The sequence below is a fragment of the Numenius arquata genome, chromosome 6 (genome assembly GCF_964106895.1).
Source record: "Numenius arquata chromosome 6, bNumArq3.hap1.1, whole genome shotgun sequence".
NCBI lineage: Eukaryota > Metazoa > Chordata > Aves > Charadriiformes > Scolopacidae > Numenius > Numenius arquata.
In genome coordinates, this window is record NC_133581.1 from 22,646,104 (window position 1) to 22,667,298 (window position 21,195).

General features: G+C 38.7%; 1 protein-coding gene across 2 annotated transcripts in view; it reads right to left on the reverse strand.

The window, feature by feature from the left end:
• GALNT18 (polypeptide N-acetylgalactosaminyltransferase 18) overlaps positions 1-21,195 on the reverse strand; it is a 245,291-nt gene that overhangs the window by 36,849 nt on the left and 187,247 nt on the right. For both annotated transcript variants that reach the window (XM_074148974.1, XM_074148975.1), the window contains 2 exons: positions 16,483-16,620; positions 11,980-12,075 (listed from right to left, as the gene is read on the reverse strand). In XM_074148974.1, coding sequence (XP_074005075.1) covers positions 11,980-12,075; positions 16,483-16,620 — 234 coding nt within the window. The remainder of the gene's footprint in view (positions 1-11,979; positions 12,076-16,482; positions 16,621-21,195) is intronic.

Below are 21,195 nucleotides of genomic sequence, written 5' to 3' on the forward strand. Positions count from 1 at the left end.
CCATTTCAAATTAATGCACTTACAAGACGCGAAATGGTCAAATAGTATTAGATTATGAGACACTGCAGGTACCCAACACAGCTGTTTTATTTCTCCAAAAGCATTAATTAAAAACATTTTCAACTTAGCAAAGGAAAACCCTGTCCTTTTTTGATTGTACTACATATTTTTGAGATGAAAATCAACTGAACTATGGAAATTTTTACACCTGTTCCACCTGGCAGAAAGACTGTTAATAGAAAATGGGAATTCAATCTCAGTTTTTAAAAATATTTCAACTCAACACTAAAGTAGCGTATGGAATATCAGGGTACCGTGAGTGTGTGGCCTCAGGATAGCCACTTAATACTTTTTTGTTATGAGAAAAAAAAATACATGGACACTTGTGAAGCATCACTGAAATGATTGATGTAACCGAATAAGGTGGAGCACACTCTTCACCGGTCACATCAGGTCCAAGGCCAGAGACAGCTACCACTTTGACACGCGGACAGGAGGTGTGGCTTCTCGCAGTTCTCAACTGCTATGCTATTGACAACAATCCTCTAGTACAAACAAGACCTAAGCGGAGTTACTCTGTCTGGACATGAAAAGCCACCTCTAGGTGGGGTCAAGTCTGCTCCACCTTGGGGAAGGCAGAGCGTACTGGACCTATGGCCCGTTAACGAGCTCCAGAGGCTGGGTGTTCTGCGAGGCCCTGCTGGGTGCCAGCACCACGCAGCGTAGCACAGGTGTGCTGTCCCAAGGCCCGCAACTCTCTGTTGAAGAGATCATGAGGTGTTTACAGCATTGGTAGCAACATGGCTGATGGCCTCAAGCCAGTGAATACCACTTCACCCAAGCTGAGGTAGAAGCCATGTTCTTTTCTGAAGATATCTGGTCCCTCTGCTGTACTCCTTTATTCCTTTCAGAGGGTCTAGCACCCATGGTGAGGCAACAACACTCCTCACTCCATACAACTCGTGCTCATTTGCAAAGTGCTTGAGTGAGAGATGTCATGAGTGGGACAACTTTAGGCTCCAAGACCAGGGTGTTAGCCAACCATTGCAAAAGTCAGCAGTAGCTTCAAAACCACATCAGCCAGTATATTTTGGGGGTGTTAGCTCCAAAGCCTTTTGGCGCCAGCTCACTGGGTGTATGTAATAGACTACTGTAGGCCTGTACCCCTGAACTGAACCAAGTCTGAAAGGCAGCGTTACCTTTAATTGGCTTTGTGTTCAATGGGAAAAGCGCAGAATCTGAATCCAAAATCCAGTGCCAGGCTTATAATTTAGAAGCTCAGCAGTATTTCACCATCGTGTTTTCAAATATTTTGATGTTTTAACTTGTTGAAATCCTTTTGGCCAAAAATATCCATACAAAAAGTTACATACTCTAACAGAAGAAAAAAACACGCCTGGAAATGTATGTGCATTTTTATTTCCCAGATGGGAAAAGGTTTGAACTATTGTATAATATTCAAGCTAACAACTCTAATCTCTTCTAAATTAAAACACTATATGAGAGCTTGAAATGCGCTGATAATTTTAAATTCTTAGGCACTGCACTTGCTCACAACAGTTTGTTTCAATTACATTTTCAATGCAGTTTTTTTACTACAGATATCCTGGGAAAATTGCCTTACAAATATGAACAAGGGAGGAAAGTTCTTACAGTGACCATCACAAGCCAAGTAACCACAATGTGAATCCTTTAAAATGCAAAGAAATTTAAAAAAACGTTAACTTAAGGTAGCCTGAAACCCAACTCCTTTGATATTCCACTTACCCTCTTTTCCTGCATCAGCCTCACCTATTTAACAAAACGCTGAATAGTTTCCAAGTCAAACTATAGACACAGCAGATATAAGTCCCTCTCCTCCTATATCAATAACAGACATATTGACAGACATATTAAGATAACCAAGAATGACTATAATGATGCTGAAGTATGATTTAGTCATGTAGAAAGGCAATAGAATTCAAGATGAAGAGGATAAGCCAAGGGCTGAGAGGCAAGTGCAAAAACTAAAGCAATGCAGAAAACACGCAAGGTAATGAGAACATGATACACAAAACATGAAGTGGAAATACTTCATAAATGATTTTAAAAATTCTGGCAAGAACCTTTTGTAATGTACAGCAATATCAACTAACCCGATTTTCTTAAAAAAACCCAACACAACCCGCCCCCAACAAACTGAAAAAATTCCAGATCTGTGACCTGTATATGATAGAACAGAGGAGAACAGAGGTGTTAATTTACTAATCCTATTGTGTCTGTGCGTGAGCATTCTTTGTGGTCCCCAGCATACTTCACTGTGCACTCCACAAGTTTGCTTACTACTATTTTTTGCTGACGTGATGCATTATTCTTTTCCGCAGTAATGCGATGAAAGCTAACTTTATCAAGTCTAGGTAAATTACATCAGAATTTTTGCCAGGTGAAGTTTCTATTATCTCTATGGAAATTCTGCTTTACTAGGCAGAAGCTTTCTAACTGAATGTCTTTGATAGCACTTTCTGAGTACTCTTCTGACATTACTTGTGATCAGCATTTGCAATCTTTCTTCCCATTAAAGGTCAGCTTACGCTTCTGTGTCTTTCCAGCACATCTTGTAATGTATGTAAAATTGCACCAGTATCTCTATTGTAAAATATTAAATAGTACAGCTATCTTAAAATAACCTTTATCCGTTCTTCAAGATTAGCATTTCCTTTTTATTTAGAGGAATGGATGATTGAACGGATAATGGCATATTATGGACAACTGATTTTATCCGTGTTGTATTTTGTGGTTTTATTTGCTTTTTCAAACACACGTCATCTGTGGCACTGGCCAAGTTACCTTTGGCTCTTCTGCTGCGTCTACCTGCATAAAACAAGCAGTCATTTCTCAGTCAGAAAAATGTTTATCGATTAGCCACTAGTAATTAAAAAAGACCTTTGTTGTCTTGGAGCCTTCTTGGCTCTAAGTTTTCAATTAATTCAAGTTCTTAATGTTCTTCCTTCTGGTCCTATATATTCACAGCACTCAAAAGAATTGAATTGCTTTTTGAATTCTTGCTTTTTAACTGCAGTTCAGGTCCTGGAACCTGAATGTCAGGAGTAGTGCTTTAGTCAGATCACTGATTTCACCTTATAGTTCTATAGTAATATTTTCCTTTTTCATTATTCAGGCTCACCTTCAGCAGTGATCCTGTACACTAGGCAAGAATATAGATTTCAAAAGCATCTAAGGCGTCTGTAAGTCTTTTAATTCTAGGCCATCCTATCGAAACAAAGAAAAAATTCCTTCAAAACAAAACCATTTCTCCCAGAGTACCTAAATGCTATACGCTCCTAAATGAGAAAAATCAATGTTACTCTTAGGAAAAAAATGATAGCTTTTCAACTATTTCATTTCACTATGGTTGGAGTTTCAATTCCAAGTGATCAGTTCTCTCAATTCTCACAGGCACACACAATGTTTTTACGCTACATAGTTTCAAACACAAAAATATATAAGCAGCAATATCCATTCAGTTATTTCCAAATTGAGGGATGCAGAAGATATTTGCTCTGATCCAGAATAATGCAGTTCTACAGCTTCTTTTCTTTACTTTTGTTTTTTATCAGTGAAGTGGAACACACAAAAGACCTCTTCTATCCTACGTCTGAAACCTGAAGGACCTCTTGGGCTTATTCTTTTGAATTCAAGTGTTTTTTTACCCTGTGAACGGAGAATGAAGTTCATGGTGTCTGATACTTCCATAAAATGGAGAGACAGATTAGTCTGTGGTCCTACAATCATAAAGACCAACGAACAGTTAAAAAGTAGTCTACGAATCACTCATGAGTTCATGCTCAGACAATGGGCCTAGTGATCAGATACATGTAGTTTACAAGCTATTAATTCAACACCACTGATCTTCACCTGTGAATAAACAACTCTCTTCAATTTAAGAGAATGTCTCCTACCTGGCAATAAATACTAAATTTCAATGAGGTAAGCAGTACAGAAGACTGGGTAACTGGTCATATTATCTGTGTCAACAGAAAGCCTCTTCAATCAAACCACAGCAAGTACAGGAATAATTTAATCATAGCAAGTGGTTCAGTACAAAATTTGCACCAAAACTAGAAACCAGATTAACAGATTCCCTCTCTGAAACTTCGCACTGAAGTAAATAATGAGAACTTGGCCAGAATAAAACTTAAGGAAAAAGACTGAAAAAAGAAAATAATATATATTACAGTCTCCATCCACAACACATCCCCAAGAAGAAAGCGTTGTACTGCCTATGGTACACCAAGGAAGGGCTGGTTGTTTTTAGAAGCCTTTGAAACATCTCTGTAGCTCCCTGATTGCACCTGCCATGTATTCCAAAGAGGCTGCAGCTTTGAAAAAGTGTTCATTGGATTTAGCTTCTCAGAGGGACATCAGAAAAACTCTCTATTTTGAAAGGGAATGCAAAAAACTAACCAGATTTTGATTCTAAACAAGGTCACAGTTTCTATTAACTTTACTATGATCAAAATCAGGATTTATGAACTGAAAGAAATTAACAGAAATATAAGTAGCCTGAATAAACTACTCAGCAGGAATGTGTTACTTAAGACATTAATTGCCATAGCAAGCAGGCCCTTTACAGAATATATTTTTTAAATAAAATTAGAATTCATTAATGCTTACAACCATGCTTGGTAGGCAGTTTCACTAACTCTGTAACTTTACCTTCTGTTACTTGGACCTTCTCCGAATTGAGCAATCTAGATTAAAAAAGAATAGCTATTCTAGTTCCAGAAGCATTTACTGCAGAAATACTCTTGTTCCCAGAAGGCACGTTTTATGGACATAAAGTTAGTAAAGTTAGATGCAGTGCTCAGATCGTTCCACAAGACTTGGTGAAAAAGGCAAAGGGCACAATGAGCCCAAGTCTGGGCTGGGTCAAACAGCCTCTGGCAGGAGGTGAGGAGAAGCACAGACCCCTCTGCAGGGCGTGATCTGCAGTGTCTGTGAGGAAAAAGGCTGCACTGCTGACAGAAGCTCAGGCAGCCACACTACAAACCGTACCGGGCTTAACGCAGCACCCAGGACAGTCTGAACTGCTCGCCAAAGCCAGGGGTGACTGGTGTCTGCTCTCCTGTAAGGATCACACTGGCCAGCGAAGCCGCAGCTCTCGATGCAGCCACTTCACTTTGTATGGATAGCCACGTACTCACTGTGGATCTACAAAGAGAGGAATGGCTACTCTCTCTACTGCGCCCTGTGACTTCTCACTGCCAACTGTCTGGACGAAGATGTAATTGAATGTTTTGTCCAGTTTGTTTTCTGTATAGCCCTCTGTATGTCTCTGCATATATAAAATAATTATTATAAACCAGGTAGTTGCTAACTTCAGACCAATGCCTCAGCAGGTCCTTAGAAAGAAATGGTACTACACAGAGCAGGTGTCAGATCAGACTGTCTTAGAGGTTTAATGTGTCTAACATTTACCTTGAAGACAAACATGAACCCTGAGTTTGCATGTGGCTGACAGCCATTAAAACAGCTGCTGTGCTTCTTTTTATTGCTTAAAAGGACTCCCTGAAAGTGTTCATTGTAGATGTCTCACCTTCAGCGTAGTGATTTTTCAAGTTTGAAGGGTCAATCATTGATCCACATTGGCAAGTTTGTTCTGTTCTTCCTTATTCCCCGAGAACCACTGAAACGTGCTGGTATGAGCGGCTGCTGGATGTGGGGCCTTCTGTTTATCTGTTGTCTTGCACAGAGCCTGGGGTGGCAGTGCTTATGTGTTTTACACACACACACTTAAGAACAGAGTCCTACTTCTAAATAACAAAAGACGTCTTCTTTTCTGAAATGTATGTAGTTTCTTAGAATGCTGTATTTTTGGCCTAGAATAATTACAATTCCACTATAAGTTTAATTTGCAGCTGTAGAAGGAAAAGTATAAGTATTCATCCATAAGCCAGGCTCAGGATCTGAGTCATCACAGCCATACGCTGTTCTTGAACTTGAGAAACTCCTTTATGTAAAACTTTTCAGGACAGCAATATTGTGGTGCTCTGTTGGCAGCAGAATCAATACTGCCAAGGAAAAGCCGCTGCAGTATTCGGTATTTGCATTATTTTTTTTTTTTAAAGCAAATGGAAAGGTGTCAAGGAAGGCCTCACCTGTAGTAAAGGATAAAATCACATGCTATCTATTAATTTCTCCTTATAAAATTGTATATAATGCTTCTTGGTCAGCAGCTTCACATGCACAGAAAGCCGCTCCTAAGGGGATTACTGTTTCTGCTTCCAAATGCCCTTAACACTCCTTCTGACAAAGCACATGGTTCTTCTCCCAGATCTCCCGGTATTGACGATTGTCCAATACAATGCAAATTTCATTAGGCAGCAGAATGTAAAGAAAATTTTTAACATTGGAACAGACTTAATAAAATTAAGTCTCTATTAAAACTCAATTTTGAGATGTTTATATTTGTAATGTTTCAATAGCCTGAAGATCAGACTAACTGCTCTGGAGCTGTCTAAATTATTCATTTAAAATAAACTGACAATTTTCTTTTTCTTTTCTTTTTTTAAAATTATTTGCAAAGCTATTTTAATTCTATTGATAATTTTTTGTTGAACATCTCTGAATTGTTCCCTCTCCTAGGTTTTAGAAATTGGGCTAATAACTATACAGTGTTTGTGATCAACCCTGTATTTTTTTTACTGGAATATAAATGCCTTCAGTGATAGCTATTTCTACTCATATATATTCTTGTTTACAAATTAACAACGTGGTGGTGTATGAACAACCACCACGCTAAGAAATTACATTGAAGAAAAATATACATGAATAACATTTAAAAAGGAGCACTTGTGAATCAAAGAATTTTTAGAAGTTCATGGGAGTTGTGTGACCACTGTTCCCAGTACTTCACACACTGTGCTCAGAATACAACATAAAGCTTTCAGGTCAGTCTCATACATTGTAAACTGGCACAGCTCTACTTGTTGGCATGACTTCCTTCCATTGCCTTCAGCAGAGATGCAATAATTCATACCAGATAGGGCTGTAGGCATCAGTTTCTGAGGGTCAGTTCTGCAATCTCTTGCAAGAATATGAAAAGATACGAACAGGTGTCCCTTCTGACCTGCATTTCTTTTCTAGTAATTCTCCCAATCTAGTCTTCTGACCCTGGTCCTCAACTTGAATTCCTCAAAATCTAACTGGTTTTTATTGACTTTCATACTCCTGGATAAGCTTCATGGTTTAACTAAATTGAGAAATATATAAGCCAGAAACTATTGAACAAGGGAACACAGAACTGCCCATTATCCCCTCAATCACAAGCACTTTTCAAGGAAAATCTGTACTTAAAATATCAATTCATTTGACTGATGGTACCTGTTTATTATACAATAGTTATAAAGTCTCTAATAACGGTGTTTCATTCTCAGCGAAGAATCTTCCAGATTATCACTCGGGAGTAGTTTTCACGCAACTGACACAATGTCATCAGTCTGCCTTCAAGATTACAGGCCTGGTTGAACAGCAGTCTTAAACACAACCAAACATCCAGGCTCGGGTGGTTCACAGAATTTGGAAGAGAAGGCAATCAGGCCAGGGGCATGTACTTACTGCAGCTACAAGCAACCATCTTTTAAATTGAAAATGGGGGCACTGCTGGAAATGGACCTTTTAAAGCCTGAAAATATAACCAAATTGTAGCTTTGCTTCAGCAAGGTCAGGAATTAAAACAGTACCTTCACCCTTTTCTGCATGAACCACTTAAAAAAAAACCAGCAAGAACTGCACAACCTCACATGAACTTTATGTTTTGTACTGTATTCTTCTGTCTTCCCTTCTTCCCTTTACATTTCTCTCCTCTCCCTTTCTCCCTTACTGCCAGTCCACCTTATCTCCCAATTTTCCTGTTTCCCTCTATTCACACTGGCCCCGGGGCTGCTTCCTCACCATCCCCGCCCCAGCTGTCTCCAGTGTAGTCTCTTTGGCCAAGAACAACTGTGGGCTGTTGTGCTTTGCCTCTGAGATGTTCTCATGCAACTAAAGCAACATGATTTCTACCACCACTGAATAGTGTAGCAAGAACCTATTTTAACGACTGTTGTTAACTGTTTTACCACGTTGCATTTACTATGTGAGCTATTTTAATAGTTGCAGAAGTCAGTTTTATTCAGCTGTTGTAAGAAGCAGCAGCACTCCACAGCAGAAGAGGCTTGATGTGACAGGCTAAGACATGCACTAAAAGCCCCTTCCAAATGATTGACCATCAGCACACCAAAGATACCAAAACCACCTTATGGCCTTACTTCATGGACATCTAATAGCTGCCCAGTACCCAGGGTGGCTACGAGAGGTAATAGCAGATGCTCAGGTGTGACAGTGATGTTCTTGCTGACCAGGTCTGGGGAGTTATGCCAACATACTGTATGTTGCTGTACACACAGGGGTAGTAACAACAGTGTTGGATTTGGACAGATAGTGACTAAAGGCAGAAACGGAAGGATGTGATGCTTAGGAAGCAATACATTCCAGCAGCAGAATCGGGGGAGGATGAGCAACTTGGAAACTTATGCTGTTCAGATGCTACCACTTAGAAAGACAAAGGAGTTTGCAACTGAATCTGTAGTTATCTGGGCAACATTTTGTAATCATTCTTACTAAAGATAAAGTAATAGCAATTCTTCCCTTAAATTCATGAGAAGGCATTGCAAGATCGCCACACATTTGGTTATGTTCACTGTTTGAATATGCAAGTTGCTCTACTCAGTGGATGGTATCAAAATTCCTGAAGCATCCAGGCTTCTGGGGACCAGAACAAAATACAGCTACCCTGGGAAGCACTCTCTGAAGACAGAAGGAGGGTACAAAACACCTAATCATGGATTCTAGTTTTTCAAGTGCCCTCTGCCTTTTCAGGCCAAGCCAGATAGAATTTCTCACAGCAGGGTTTCTCATTAGTAATATCAGAGGACTAAGGAAACAGACAGATTATGTTCTGATTTTCCATTCCATCCTACTATTTAACCACATGTAAGATTTGCATCAGTTTCTCTATTTGTAGTACAGCACTACAAATAAACACAGTTATAACGTGCTCTAAGATACTTGCAGGAATGAACTATGAATATGCTAATGTTAGCTACAGTAGACATATGGAGTGGGTTGCTGAAAGGTTGGGGAATCTGAATCACAGAATTCTTACCATGACTAATTCCGATATCTACTTAAAATGAAACTGAGGCAGTGCAGGGAGAATTATTTTTGATCATTTCATTGCAATATTTGAGGATATTTCCTTGCCACTTTCTACAGTTTTTAATTGTGAAGCTACACATGATGTTCTTGATATTGTCTGCAAAAAATGGAGCATGTTTTTTTAATGTCAGGTACGCAGTTCCCTTTCTGTTGACTTTAGTAATTTCTTTCTTGTATAAAACATGCTAAAAGGAAACAGTAGCCATACAGACAATTCTGAAACTATTACGATGTCACACACCTCATTCTAAGCCATTTCCCATGCAAAAAGATGAAAATCCAAAAACATCTGAAAGAGGTTAGTGGAAAAAAAGGAAGTTGCCTAGTTTAGAAGTCAGGCCATAGCAGTAACTAAGAACAGCAACTTAAACTGCATCTGAGGGAATGGTTCCTGGCAGCCAGATATATTAATGCACATCTAGATGCAATGGTGCAGAGCTCTCCATAGTGGCGGCTCTAAAAACATAAATGGCATAGCTGCAACAGTAAAGCTTCGCACTGGAGCTAAGAATGGCATCACCAAAACCCTCAGTCACACAAGCAGTCCTCAATCGGGGGATGAATCTTTTTGACAAGGATTGCCAGGCGGGCAAAATAACCCCCTTTATACAGCATTTCACCACTACTAGAAAAAAATTAGCATCTCACCAATATCTTTTGTGGTTACTGGCAATTTCGCTAAAAGGACCATTTATTCAAGTATTTCCAATACGCTAGAGGAACTGTAAATGGCTGCAGCTCTGCTAAAGCAAGAGATGCAGTATGTGCAATGGAAATCTTGAAGACGTATGCCAAGTAATGTTTGTTAGCACTTTCCCTATTAATACCATAATCCCTAACAGAGAAAATCTACTCCTCGTTTAAAGAAAGTTCTCACTCACTACTGGGATCCTGCTCATATATGGACCTTTGGGGGGGTTGTTTTTAACATCATTAGTTATGAAACTAAATACATAGGAATAGGAAGGAGGCACAACAGCGTAATTATAAAGGAGCAGAATCTTGTCAAGAAAAGTTTCTCTTGCCTCTTTCCCCTCTATCATTTATTTGCTGCTATCTTGTTTATACAGAACTTCAGCTGATAAACAAAGGCAGTTCTTGATCTGGTGAATACGGAACTGTGCTAATTGAAGTGACTTTTGTTGTTGTTGTTCGTCTCTTAACTATAATTAAAATTTCTAATTGAAATTTACAACCGTGCCTGTATTGTGGTGTTATCACAGATGATATGCCAGAAGAGAGTTATGGTGCCCTTCCAGAAGATGAAGAATAATGGCTTTGGCTCACAGGTGAATTACACAGTTCCTCAGTGAACACTAAGGACTAGCTTAAAAATCTCCTGGAGGCAAACAGTGGTTACCACATAATTATGTGACAGATAAGCCACAGCCCATGCAGTGAGCAAGTCTGATGGATGGTATTTTCAGATATTTTTGTCTTCATCATTCATAATTTACTCAAGCATGATGCCACTGGTGATCAATATTAAAGGCGCTCAGCGAGGGAAGCCAGCACAGAACACAGTGGCAGCATCTGTAACGTGGCAAGGAAGTACAGAATTGTATCTGCATTTCACCAAACTCATGTTTCCAGTTCACTGTGAGATCCAGATAGAAAGGACAAGACTACCTTATTGCTCTGTGTTTATTTCTGAGATATTAGGAGGATTCATTTGCTGTATAGTCAAATCACATAACTGACAATTCCATGGGTAAAACCATATTCCATAACTTAAGTGGAGCATAATAGAGTCCTTTCGAGAAAGCAAATAGAAAAGGTAGTCAGAGAAAAAGATGATTCAAACTGGAGAGATTTTCAGTTTCTCCAATCACTCCCACAAATACATCCATTTCCTTTATGTTATTTTTGCTTATGTTACTTTTCAGAGTTAGATAATCTTCACATCTGTCTTTGACAAGTATGTTCTAGACCATGTAACGTTATTTTTACTACCAAGATTTGCCTAGAAACACTTTCACCTACACCCATACACTTAGCCACTTGGGGAGACATGATGTCTTAACCCTCTTGTTTGCCAAGTTAAGAAATCCAGCTGTTGTGTAAGAAAATGGAAAAGTTTTGGTAATTAAAATTTCTAATTGGAATTTACAACCGTGCCTGTAGTGTGGTGTTATCACAGATGATATGCCAGAAGAGAGTTATGGTGCCCTTCCAGAAGATGAAGAATAATGGCTAGCACATACTAGAGTAACAGGACAACAGCAGAGAAAGAAAAAAAGGAGCTTTCGAAGAAGAGCTTTCACAAGAACAGGGTTTGGAATTTGACGCAGCTGTATGGTGTGAAGAAGGTGGTTGTACATTTCAGAGTTGTGAAAATGAGACAGTAAATATATCAAGTAAAGAAGATCTTGCTTCAGATAATGTATAAATAAACTGTGAGTATACATATGTATGTATGTAAAGTGTTTTAAAATGCATTGTTTCATTTAAAAGGCACAGCTAAAGATCAGAAATTAAAGCTTTTATCAACAAGTCTGGGTCAGTGCTGACTCATATTCCTTAAGTTCTTTCAAAATGAATAAACAAACTTCACTGTCAAAGTGCTAATATACCAGTGATTATCAATTTATGGTAGAAATAATGTTCTAGTTTTCTATAGAAGAGCTACTAACCAGCTTACGGAGGTATTGTTGCAGGAAAACAGTGACAGATACAAGATGGTTCCTCCTACACAGTCTACTAAGAGCAGCTGCAATATCAGAGATCATTAAACAAACTAACCTGTGGTGTCATTCCATGGCAGATATACATGATTGGGATATTCTCCGTGTCTGGCCCTTGATCAAGGCACAAATCACTTTTCAGGGAATTCTGCAGCTAAAATAAACAAAAAGAAAAAGAAATCAAGGAAGTCTTACATGAGAAAAAGATGGTGTGATTACTTTCTTTTCTTTGCAAAAAAAAATCATACGTAGTTTAGCAAGGAAATATGCAAAATTATAAATACTTGTTGCAGTGAAGATACTGAAGAGAAAGCACCTGGACTAAATTCTTCCTTGTGGGTAATCTAACACTACCCATTTCAACAATGTTGCACAAGGTTTCAGCGAGGGTAGATTTCAAGAAGCCTTCAGAGATAGCAATGATTTTTACATAAATTTTTAAAATATTATGTTTAGTGAGTCTCTGGTATACACTATATACAAAACACAATTTTTTACCAGGGCAGCTAGCTAAGCATTATGGATGGAGTTTCAAACACAGGAGAAAGCCCTGTAATTAAACATCTTTTCAGAATCACTCAGCAGAGTCTTCTGATTTCTGGAAATAATTCAAAAAAATCCTTTCTGCTGACACTTGGAGACTTCTGGCCAATTGGTATGCACTAGCTCTTCTTTGCATTATTCCGGGCTACCCACACACAGCAACCTGGCTGCAAAGTTATCGGCCCTGTTCGTCACAAAGCCCTACGTATTACCTGTGCAATGCTGAGACAGAATTTTCTTAAAGCGCAGTGCTAAATTAACGAGCACAGATAACTGGAAGGTCTTTTTAGAGTGCGAGGCCAAAGCTGTGGGTTGCATACCCATGGGCACGTAGCCAGGGTCAGCCGAATTGGTTGTCTACCCTGCGGAGGGGTTGCACCTGTGGGGAGGAGTGGACGGGTCAGGTGACCCAAACTGACCAATAGGGTATTCCATCCCGTCTGCCATGCTCAGTATAAAAGCTGAGGTATCAAAGGGGACAGGTTGGCTCTTCTTCAATGGCTCTCTTTCTTTGATGACTGATGCCCGAGGAAGACCCTGTCAATTGGTCTACCCTCAATCCCCATCAGAGTGTTCAGGAATCCAGTTTCTGTTGCCTGCCAGTGACATCTCCCTGGAAGCTTAATACGGTTTTTTATATATTTATATATGTTTTATCTATTTAATTATTTTCTTTTTATTTTATTATTAATATTTCGCTAAAGTAGTTCAGTTTTTTCTAAACTCTTAAATCTCTTTTTCTCTTTTCTTCCTCTCCTTGAAGGTAGAGGTGGGCGAGAGCATCTACCATCTGGTCATTGGCCAACTTGGCCTAAACTGCGACAAAAGGAAGTCTAGCACCAGTATGTAAGAAGCGTGGACGAGCCAGAGACTGAAGCCAGGCAGTGAATAAAATCAAAACCATGAACTCATCTCTACAAGAGTCCCAACTCCAAACCTAATTCTAAATTCAATAACAGACAGGACAAATCTCAACCTTAAAGAGAAAATATGCGTTAGGTATCAATACTGGCCTTATTGTTAGCTGCAAGCCTCGAGATTTAAATAAAGTTTCCTCTTAAAGCTTTGTATTTCTTAGCCACAAGAAATTGTGTATCCACAACTATGACTCTAATTGTAATCAGACATTAGGCACCACCCTCTATCCAAACTAATGATAAATATTAGCCATACTAGTTCATGCTTGGATTCATTTCTTCCAGCTTTTCCAAACCTCTTCCACAAACTCAAATTCCAATGTTTGTTCTAGCCCTAATGTGAAAGCCTTCTCCATGATAATCTCCATAACAAAGAAAGCAAAAAAATCTGGCTTGACCAGCATCAGCATGCAAGTTAGCTGGGAGGGCTGACCCAGCAGTAAAACAGATGGAGACTTTAGAGTCCCAAGCTCTAAAAAATCCATGACATTAACCCAAGAGCACCTGTCTGGTGATCAGGCACTACAGAAAAAAAGACAGAACAGTATATTCCTTTTAAAAGCAGTCCTCTTCTTATGAACCTTGAAAACAAAAAAAAATAAAATGAGCTGTTTAGATTTAATTTCTCAAACTCTTTTCCCAATCACAACTCTAAAATTTACTTAGAATATCTGTATGGAAATGATCCCTGCAGAGAACGGAAAAACAAAAAAGCAACGGGCCTGTTAACTAATAGTGCTGTTTCAAAATCTGAGGTCCAGGCTCTTAGGAACCATCTCTTTCCAAAATCTAGTGGCTTTGTGGCAACCGACAATTAACTTGGGTAATGCAGTTTTAGACTACCAAGACTTCATCTTAATTACAACCCAAAATATAACCAGGTCACCTCACCAGTCCCCACGCTAAAAAAGGAAATAATTAGTCAATACTGCCATTTAGTCCCTTTCAAACTTAGAGCCTTACAGAATACAGAGATAAAACAGACTACTGACACTCTGAATTTGCAAAATTATCTTGAACATCAAGCTGAAATCAAGGTTTGGCCTACTGACATTGCTTTCTCCTAACTCTAAGGGTACTGCAGAATTCAGAAAGAAATTTGGTTTCCAAACCTTTACTCTTTACCAACCCTAACCCTAGTTATATGCCACAGTATAAACTAGACATGAATGATACAACTATTTTCCTAACTCTCATAGAATAAGAGGAAATTTAGGATTCAGGAAATAAATGAGTGACACTGTAGATGCCTGTATCATAACCCTCACCCCTATTCGGATAACTTTTGTAATTACTCAATCTTTTTTTAAAATTAATGATACTGCTACAGTAGCAATATCTCTATTTTCTACAAAAAAATGAAGAAAGTTGATGAATGGAAGCACTTAGAGAATCAGCAAGCAGCTGACTTGCTTTGAAATATCACACCTTTCTCCATTATGAGACATGCAAGCAAACAGGAAAGCAGACATGATGGAAGATTAGAGATACAGACAATTCTACTAAAAAATTGGGGCAGTTTATCTTTTTGTTTCATACAATTGTACTTATAAAACGGTAAGCTGTGTATTTCAGAAAACACTCCCCCTTTACCTGTACCTTTATCACATCTTTCTTAGCCGAGGAGACTACTCTCACACTGCAGACAAAAGCCTGTATCATCTGCATTATTATGCAGTACCTAAATATGCATGTTCTGCTGACCAGTGAGTTCAGTATTTCTGTAACAAACTCTTCTGATTCTTTTTGGTTTGTATATCACCAGCAAGGAACCTTCAAAGGCTGATGAAAAAGTCTCAGCAGAATATAAAATCATAGGCTGCTGGTTCGCTGATTTTCATTTTGACTTACATGATGTGGAGTTAATCCTGAGACTACGCAACAAGTACCTTACCTATTCCACTGTCTTCCTTTTTTATCTAGGATCACTTTTACCTGCAATCAAAGATTTTGTAGCCAGAAGTACCGACAAGAAGAACCATGCACTTATTAGCTGCTATGCCTCCTTCTCCTCAGGAAACTCTGCTCCTGATTAGATCATGGCATCACTGAAGATCATGGCATCAACTTTGCGCAGTCTATGGGAGAGGCTCCTTGCACACAGGTGTGACTTTGGCACTGTTCTGAACTATTTTGGAAGGTAACCGTTATCTCATGCATTTAACAATGACCTAAACTTTTGTTGTAAGTGTTTTTCTTCTCTTTTTTGATTGTATGAAAAGCCAGCATGATAATTGTAACTGATTATCAAAGGGGTGATGGAACTTTGTGGGGATACAATCACTTCATTTGCCAAAACAGAGCAGCTGCTCTATGGCACCCTCAAGGGTCTTCTCAGAGCCATAGTGGCAAACCACACAATCTTCACTGGTATGAACTGCTCTTACTAGTTACGTTTCCTAATTGGGACTTGCATGCAAAAAGGCAAAATTTAATTCACAGGAATCAATTTTTGTGAATGTGACGCTGGATAGAGAATGCGATAAGGACATTCTAGCTCTGCTAGCTTATTATGGGCCCGTATTAACCTGCTATGCTCATCTTCCATGTCATGCACACCTGCCCTCTCTTTTCAGATTGCCAGTTTTCTAGGGGCAAGAATTGTCTCTGCTTTAATTAGCACAAACTCAAGTGTGATTTCAACATAGACAAGTGTGCTACTGTCACACAAGTAATGATGATGATTATCCCAAAATACAGGCATTTGAGGTTCTAAATTAAGATCTGGCTACAGTATTAAGAAGCTTGCAGTTGCAATACCGAGCCTATTTTGTTAATTCATCTGCTGCCGCAAACCTTCCAACTGACAACTCCAACGTGTCTAAAAAATTATACCTTGAGTATCTCTGAGTGGAATGCAAACCGTGAAACAAATAAAACCAAAACAATCAGGAAGGAAGATAACATTCAGAATACCTCAGCAAAAACTACAGCAGAGCACCTGTCTCTGTCAACTAACCAGTCTAACAACTATTTAACTAGTGACTTCAACTTTATCTGATTCTTTTACTCAGAGCCAGGCACTGTCTTCATGAATCACTTCCCCTATACACCTTTCTTCCCCACTTTTTTAGAATGAGAAATGTAAACAAGTTCCTTACCACCCCATAGGCGACAGTATCTGAATACATTCTCATTTCTGGATACACGCTGACAAGATACCACCTAAAGGTCTTGCACTGGAGCTTTTTCCTCAAGGCCTTCCTCTCAGAAATATCACCAATATCAATTCCGGAGTCCTGCACATAAAACAAAGGACAGAAAAAGCAGAAAAGACATCAGTGACACACTTCTGTGTAAACTAATCATCCAGTCTCCCTTATTGCAAAGATGATTACGGTCTATAATAAATATCAGCTTTAGGTTGTGGAGTGAGTCTGTCACCCACACACACTCCATAAGTGCTCCAATTTAATATGATACAGGTCACCACGGTGGCGTCTCTTTCAAAGTCTACTTTGGTCAATGGGACCACTCCTGTTGACTGCAGTGGGGTTTAGATCTAGCTTCCAATGAATATCACTGTTCTCTAATTTCCTGGCACCTTCCAAATCCAAACGTAATTGGCAGTAAGTAGAAAGTTGCCCTAGAAACAACCTTATTGCTGGCATCCCACTGTGGCCTAATCATTAGTATATGACACTTACTGGCCATTTCTGAAGTCTGGGTTTACTGCTTCACTGCAAAGAGCAGAAGCTCTGCTCACCCTTCTCAAATATCACTTATTAAATTTCTCTTGTAATGTAAAAATAGAAGTTGCTTTTTTTTGTTAAAAGCAACTGCAGAATATTCTCTCCCCTAATTTTTATTCTGCTTTACATTTCTGGCTAACCTAACTTCTACTTATCGTAAGAGCAGAACATAAAACGTTAGTTTCATAAAGTCCCTGTATATAAAAATCAATAATTTATCACATTAAAATCACACAGCAGAAATTTTTAGAGAGGGATCTAAGTGCAAATCCATGGCTGCTATTTGATAGGAAATAAAATGAGACATTTTTTGCTCCACACTGTGCTCTACCACTTCTGCCTCGGATCAAAATGCAGGATAAATAAATTTTCACAGGGAAATCCTATAACCTATCTACTTAAACAACAGCCCTTACTGGGACATAAACACCCCAAAGATTCTGTCAGCCACCAGATATGATTTAAAAAAACATTGGAACACTGAATTCTTAGTTACACATCTTTATAAGTATCTAGGTTTCTGAGCTGCTTAAGCAATGACTGCTTCCTACATCCCAAAGCACTGGAACAAGTATATTTTATTATGGAAGCATTTTCTAACTAAAGTAAAATTGACTTTCACATTAGCAAAGTATACTAAAAAGTAGGAAACTGAGGTCTGGCATAAACAGGCATAACTCAAGCTAAACTTTACAAATTATGACTCCCCTCCCCTCAAGCCCTACATCATAAAACTTTATGTGGAACTACTCCTTAAGGGATCACTTTTTCCTGACTTTCCTAGGAAGTGACTAGATAGAGGAACATGCTGTGGGGTACTGTAAGACAGCCAACTGATCCCATGAAAAATCCTGCTCATGCACCACTTGGCTGCACTTGCCAGTGTATCTGCCACTTGTGTGAAGGAAAAGGAGGACGCCAGCACACAGACCATTCGACTTCCAGCACTAAGAAGGCTTCCTGGGATCAGATACTAAATTGGTGCAGTGCATCCCAACTCCTTTCCATGCAGCGCTGCAGGCACCAATGCTTGTTTCCTCAACGTTTATTGTGTAAGGTAAGAAAGAGCATCTAGGGCCTGAGTAATCCTCCCATGCAGCTGGAGAAGGAAAATAGCTCACAAATAGCACACTGGCTTTAAAATCAGCAACAACTCAGTGTGTTCCCCAAAGCTGAGAATATAATGGGAGGAAAAAAAGGAAAAAAAAAAAAAAAAAAAAAACCAACCAAAAACATAGGGGAGGAAACATGAAGAGCACAACTCTTGCTTATTGAACTTGAAAAATCTTTCCTTTGGGTTTTAAGTGCTTTTTCTGAATCTATTTCTCTAAGTAGTTTGGAAGCAGAAATCACCATGGTATCTGAGATCCCCAGTAGCCCTCAGTGCTTCAGAGCCACCCACAGAGATCCTAAGAGGGCAGTCACAGCACACTGCCAAATGAGTCTAACTCCTTTTTATTACTAGCTCTCAGACTAAAACCTTTGGAAACATCTGACTATAGGGCCTCTCAGAGATCTGGGAATTCTTCCATGGAAAAAACAGGTCCTATGGTTAACATTTGGAATAACATATTTCATGGAAAGTCCCAACTGTTATAACTGAATACATTTCTATTACCTACACAGTCCATTACCAGTGCATTATTTCATCAGCTTCCAGATATTTACTCCTGTAGTTACCCACTTGTGTAACAGGATTTGGCCATGCTATCTGTCTGTCCTCTCTGCACGGCTCTCATAATGATGTCTTGACATCTTTTTGCCTAAGCTGAAGCTAGGTTTGATTTGAAAATTGTCCCTCTTTGGTGTTTTGCCTTTAATCTAATCTCGAGGTAAGCAAAGATGAAACAGAAATGTTGCCATCCTCACTGATATCTAAATTTGACCTAATCCATCCCCAGCCTTTCTCATCCACCATCTCTCTGCCCCCTGCCTGCTGGAAGTCTGTCCCACAAGCTTTAAGTTATTTTTAGGTTGCTTCTTTACACTGAATACTCCCTCTTTCTACTGATGTTTCTACACCAACCAGAGGCTGCATTGCTCCTAACCTTTTGATGTATAAAAGAGGACTCCCATTAATGATGTAGGTTTTCTTTATATTGACTGATTCAATTACAGTGTTTGGGAGTGTAATTTTGTACTGTATTTTCCTTTTTTCCCCTTAAAAGGCCAGAAGCTTTCCTTAAACATGTACTTGTTTCCTTCTGCTCTGGAATCAGTTCAGTGCTTGCAAAGTTTAGCCTGGGAAAGGAAAAGGAAGTCCCGGGGCTTCGGAGCTCTTCCCCTGATTCTTGGCACCAGGCCTCTTGCAATGAACACAAAGATGCTTAGAACAGCTTCAAAGTACACAACTGATTTGGGAAACTTGAGCATGTGCCAGGTTGTCAGAAAAAAACTGAGCCCCAACACTCTTCTAAGTCCTTCCCTATTTTCCACACGACAAAAGATGGAAGCTGAGTGAACAACACTTGAATGTACCTGGCTATAAGTCACAGGCCCTATATGACAGAAAAACCTTCTGATGGTCACAAAGGTGCCATACTGTCTCTGAACAACCCGTAGCAATTACTAGGTAATGAGTAGATTCAAGCTTTATAGATGTGTTACAACTGTGGAAACTAAGCTGTTTCCCAGTATATTTTAAATAAGTATGTGGGCATATGTGTGTTTATTTGGTTTTCTACAGTGGTGAGAAATACAAATGAATACAGTTGAGAAATTATACAGAGAAATACAGTTCTTTGTGCTGCAGGTTCTGTACATACACAGAGTAATAGATTTCTCCCTACAACAGAGGCATCTCATTACATTGCAGAAGAGGCTACCACTATTAAAAGCTGATTTAGCGCTTGCCATTTCCAGCTTTTAAGTCTGCACTACGGTTTGACAGCAGTACCCTTTGTGGAGATGAGAGAATATAATCTGCATTGCAATTTATTCAAGCAGTTCAGTGCAATGATTAAGTACATTTGTGCTAGGAAAACGACTGGTGATGGAAGTAGTAAGAAAACTTGTTATTCCTCTTCAAAACTGTAAACAGAATCAGTTTTGGCAGTACAAGATCTACCGTGCATACACCTTGATGCACTTCGTAACCTGAAAAAATCAGTACAATCCACACACTACATTTATTTTTCATTTGTTTAATAAAATATATGTTTCCTTTGTTTAATAAATTAGTTTTTAAATTTATTATAACAGGTTTATTTTTTTCTGACCTATCAGCACAGTCAAGACTGTTATTATTACCTGTTAAATTTCCATTTACAAGTAATAACAACAACTTGTCTTTGTATTCTCAATGAATTTGATTTCCAAATTGCATTCAAATCTCAACTTTGCACAAGATTAAGCACCACCACCATCATATCTGGATGAATATTATGCAAATATGTGTATAATACTGTATATCCTGGTTAGCAAATGGAATTTCTAAGTTCTGTGTTAATGCTATGTTCGCAAGTAAAAAAATTGAAACTTGATCAATCAATGAAGATCAACCAATCTTCAGAAAAATAACTAACAATAAAGAATAGAAACTGAAATTTAGATCAGGTTAATCATAAATAAAATTAATTTTAAATTGTTTTGATGTAAAATAAGTAACCCTATCTTCCAGAAACGTCTTTATTCTTGGATGTACTGCCCTGCGATTACTCAAAACAGGACACTTAAAGGGTGACTTTCATTTTGTGAACGTGGGACTACCTTCCAGTAAGGTCCTTTCCCTACATCAGATCATAAAGGTTTCTTTTCTTGGTGTTTTCATGGTGTATTATGTGGCTAATTCTGCAACCTGAAAACAGGACAATGACTTCCCCACTTTGCCAAAATTATCTAGTTTTAACCATGAGAGATGAAGGAAACTATTGAAAGCAGCTGAATCAACATCAGCATTCATATATCTAGCTGGGTTTTGGTTTCTAGCCTTGTTTCCTTATTCAACTAAAGGAGGAGAAGTACAGCATTTTATTTCTTGAACCAGAAATTGCACTAAAACCAGTTTCTCTGAACAGCTACAATCGCACTCAGAGAGATTTTACAGAGATTTTAGTAAAGAAAAAATAAATTGCCCAAGTTCATTTATAAAGTCTAGAATATTTGCTTTTGTTGTCGTGATGA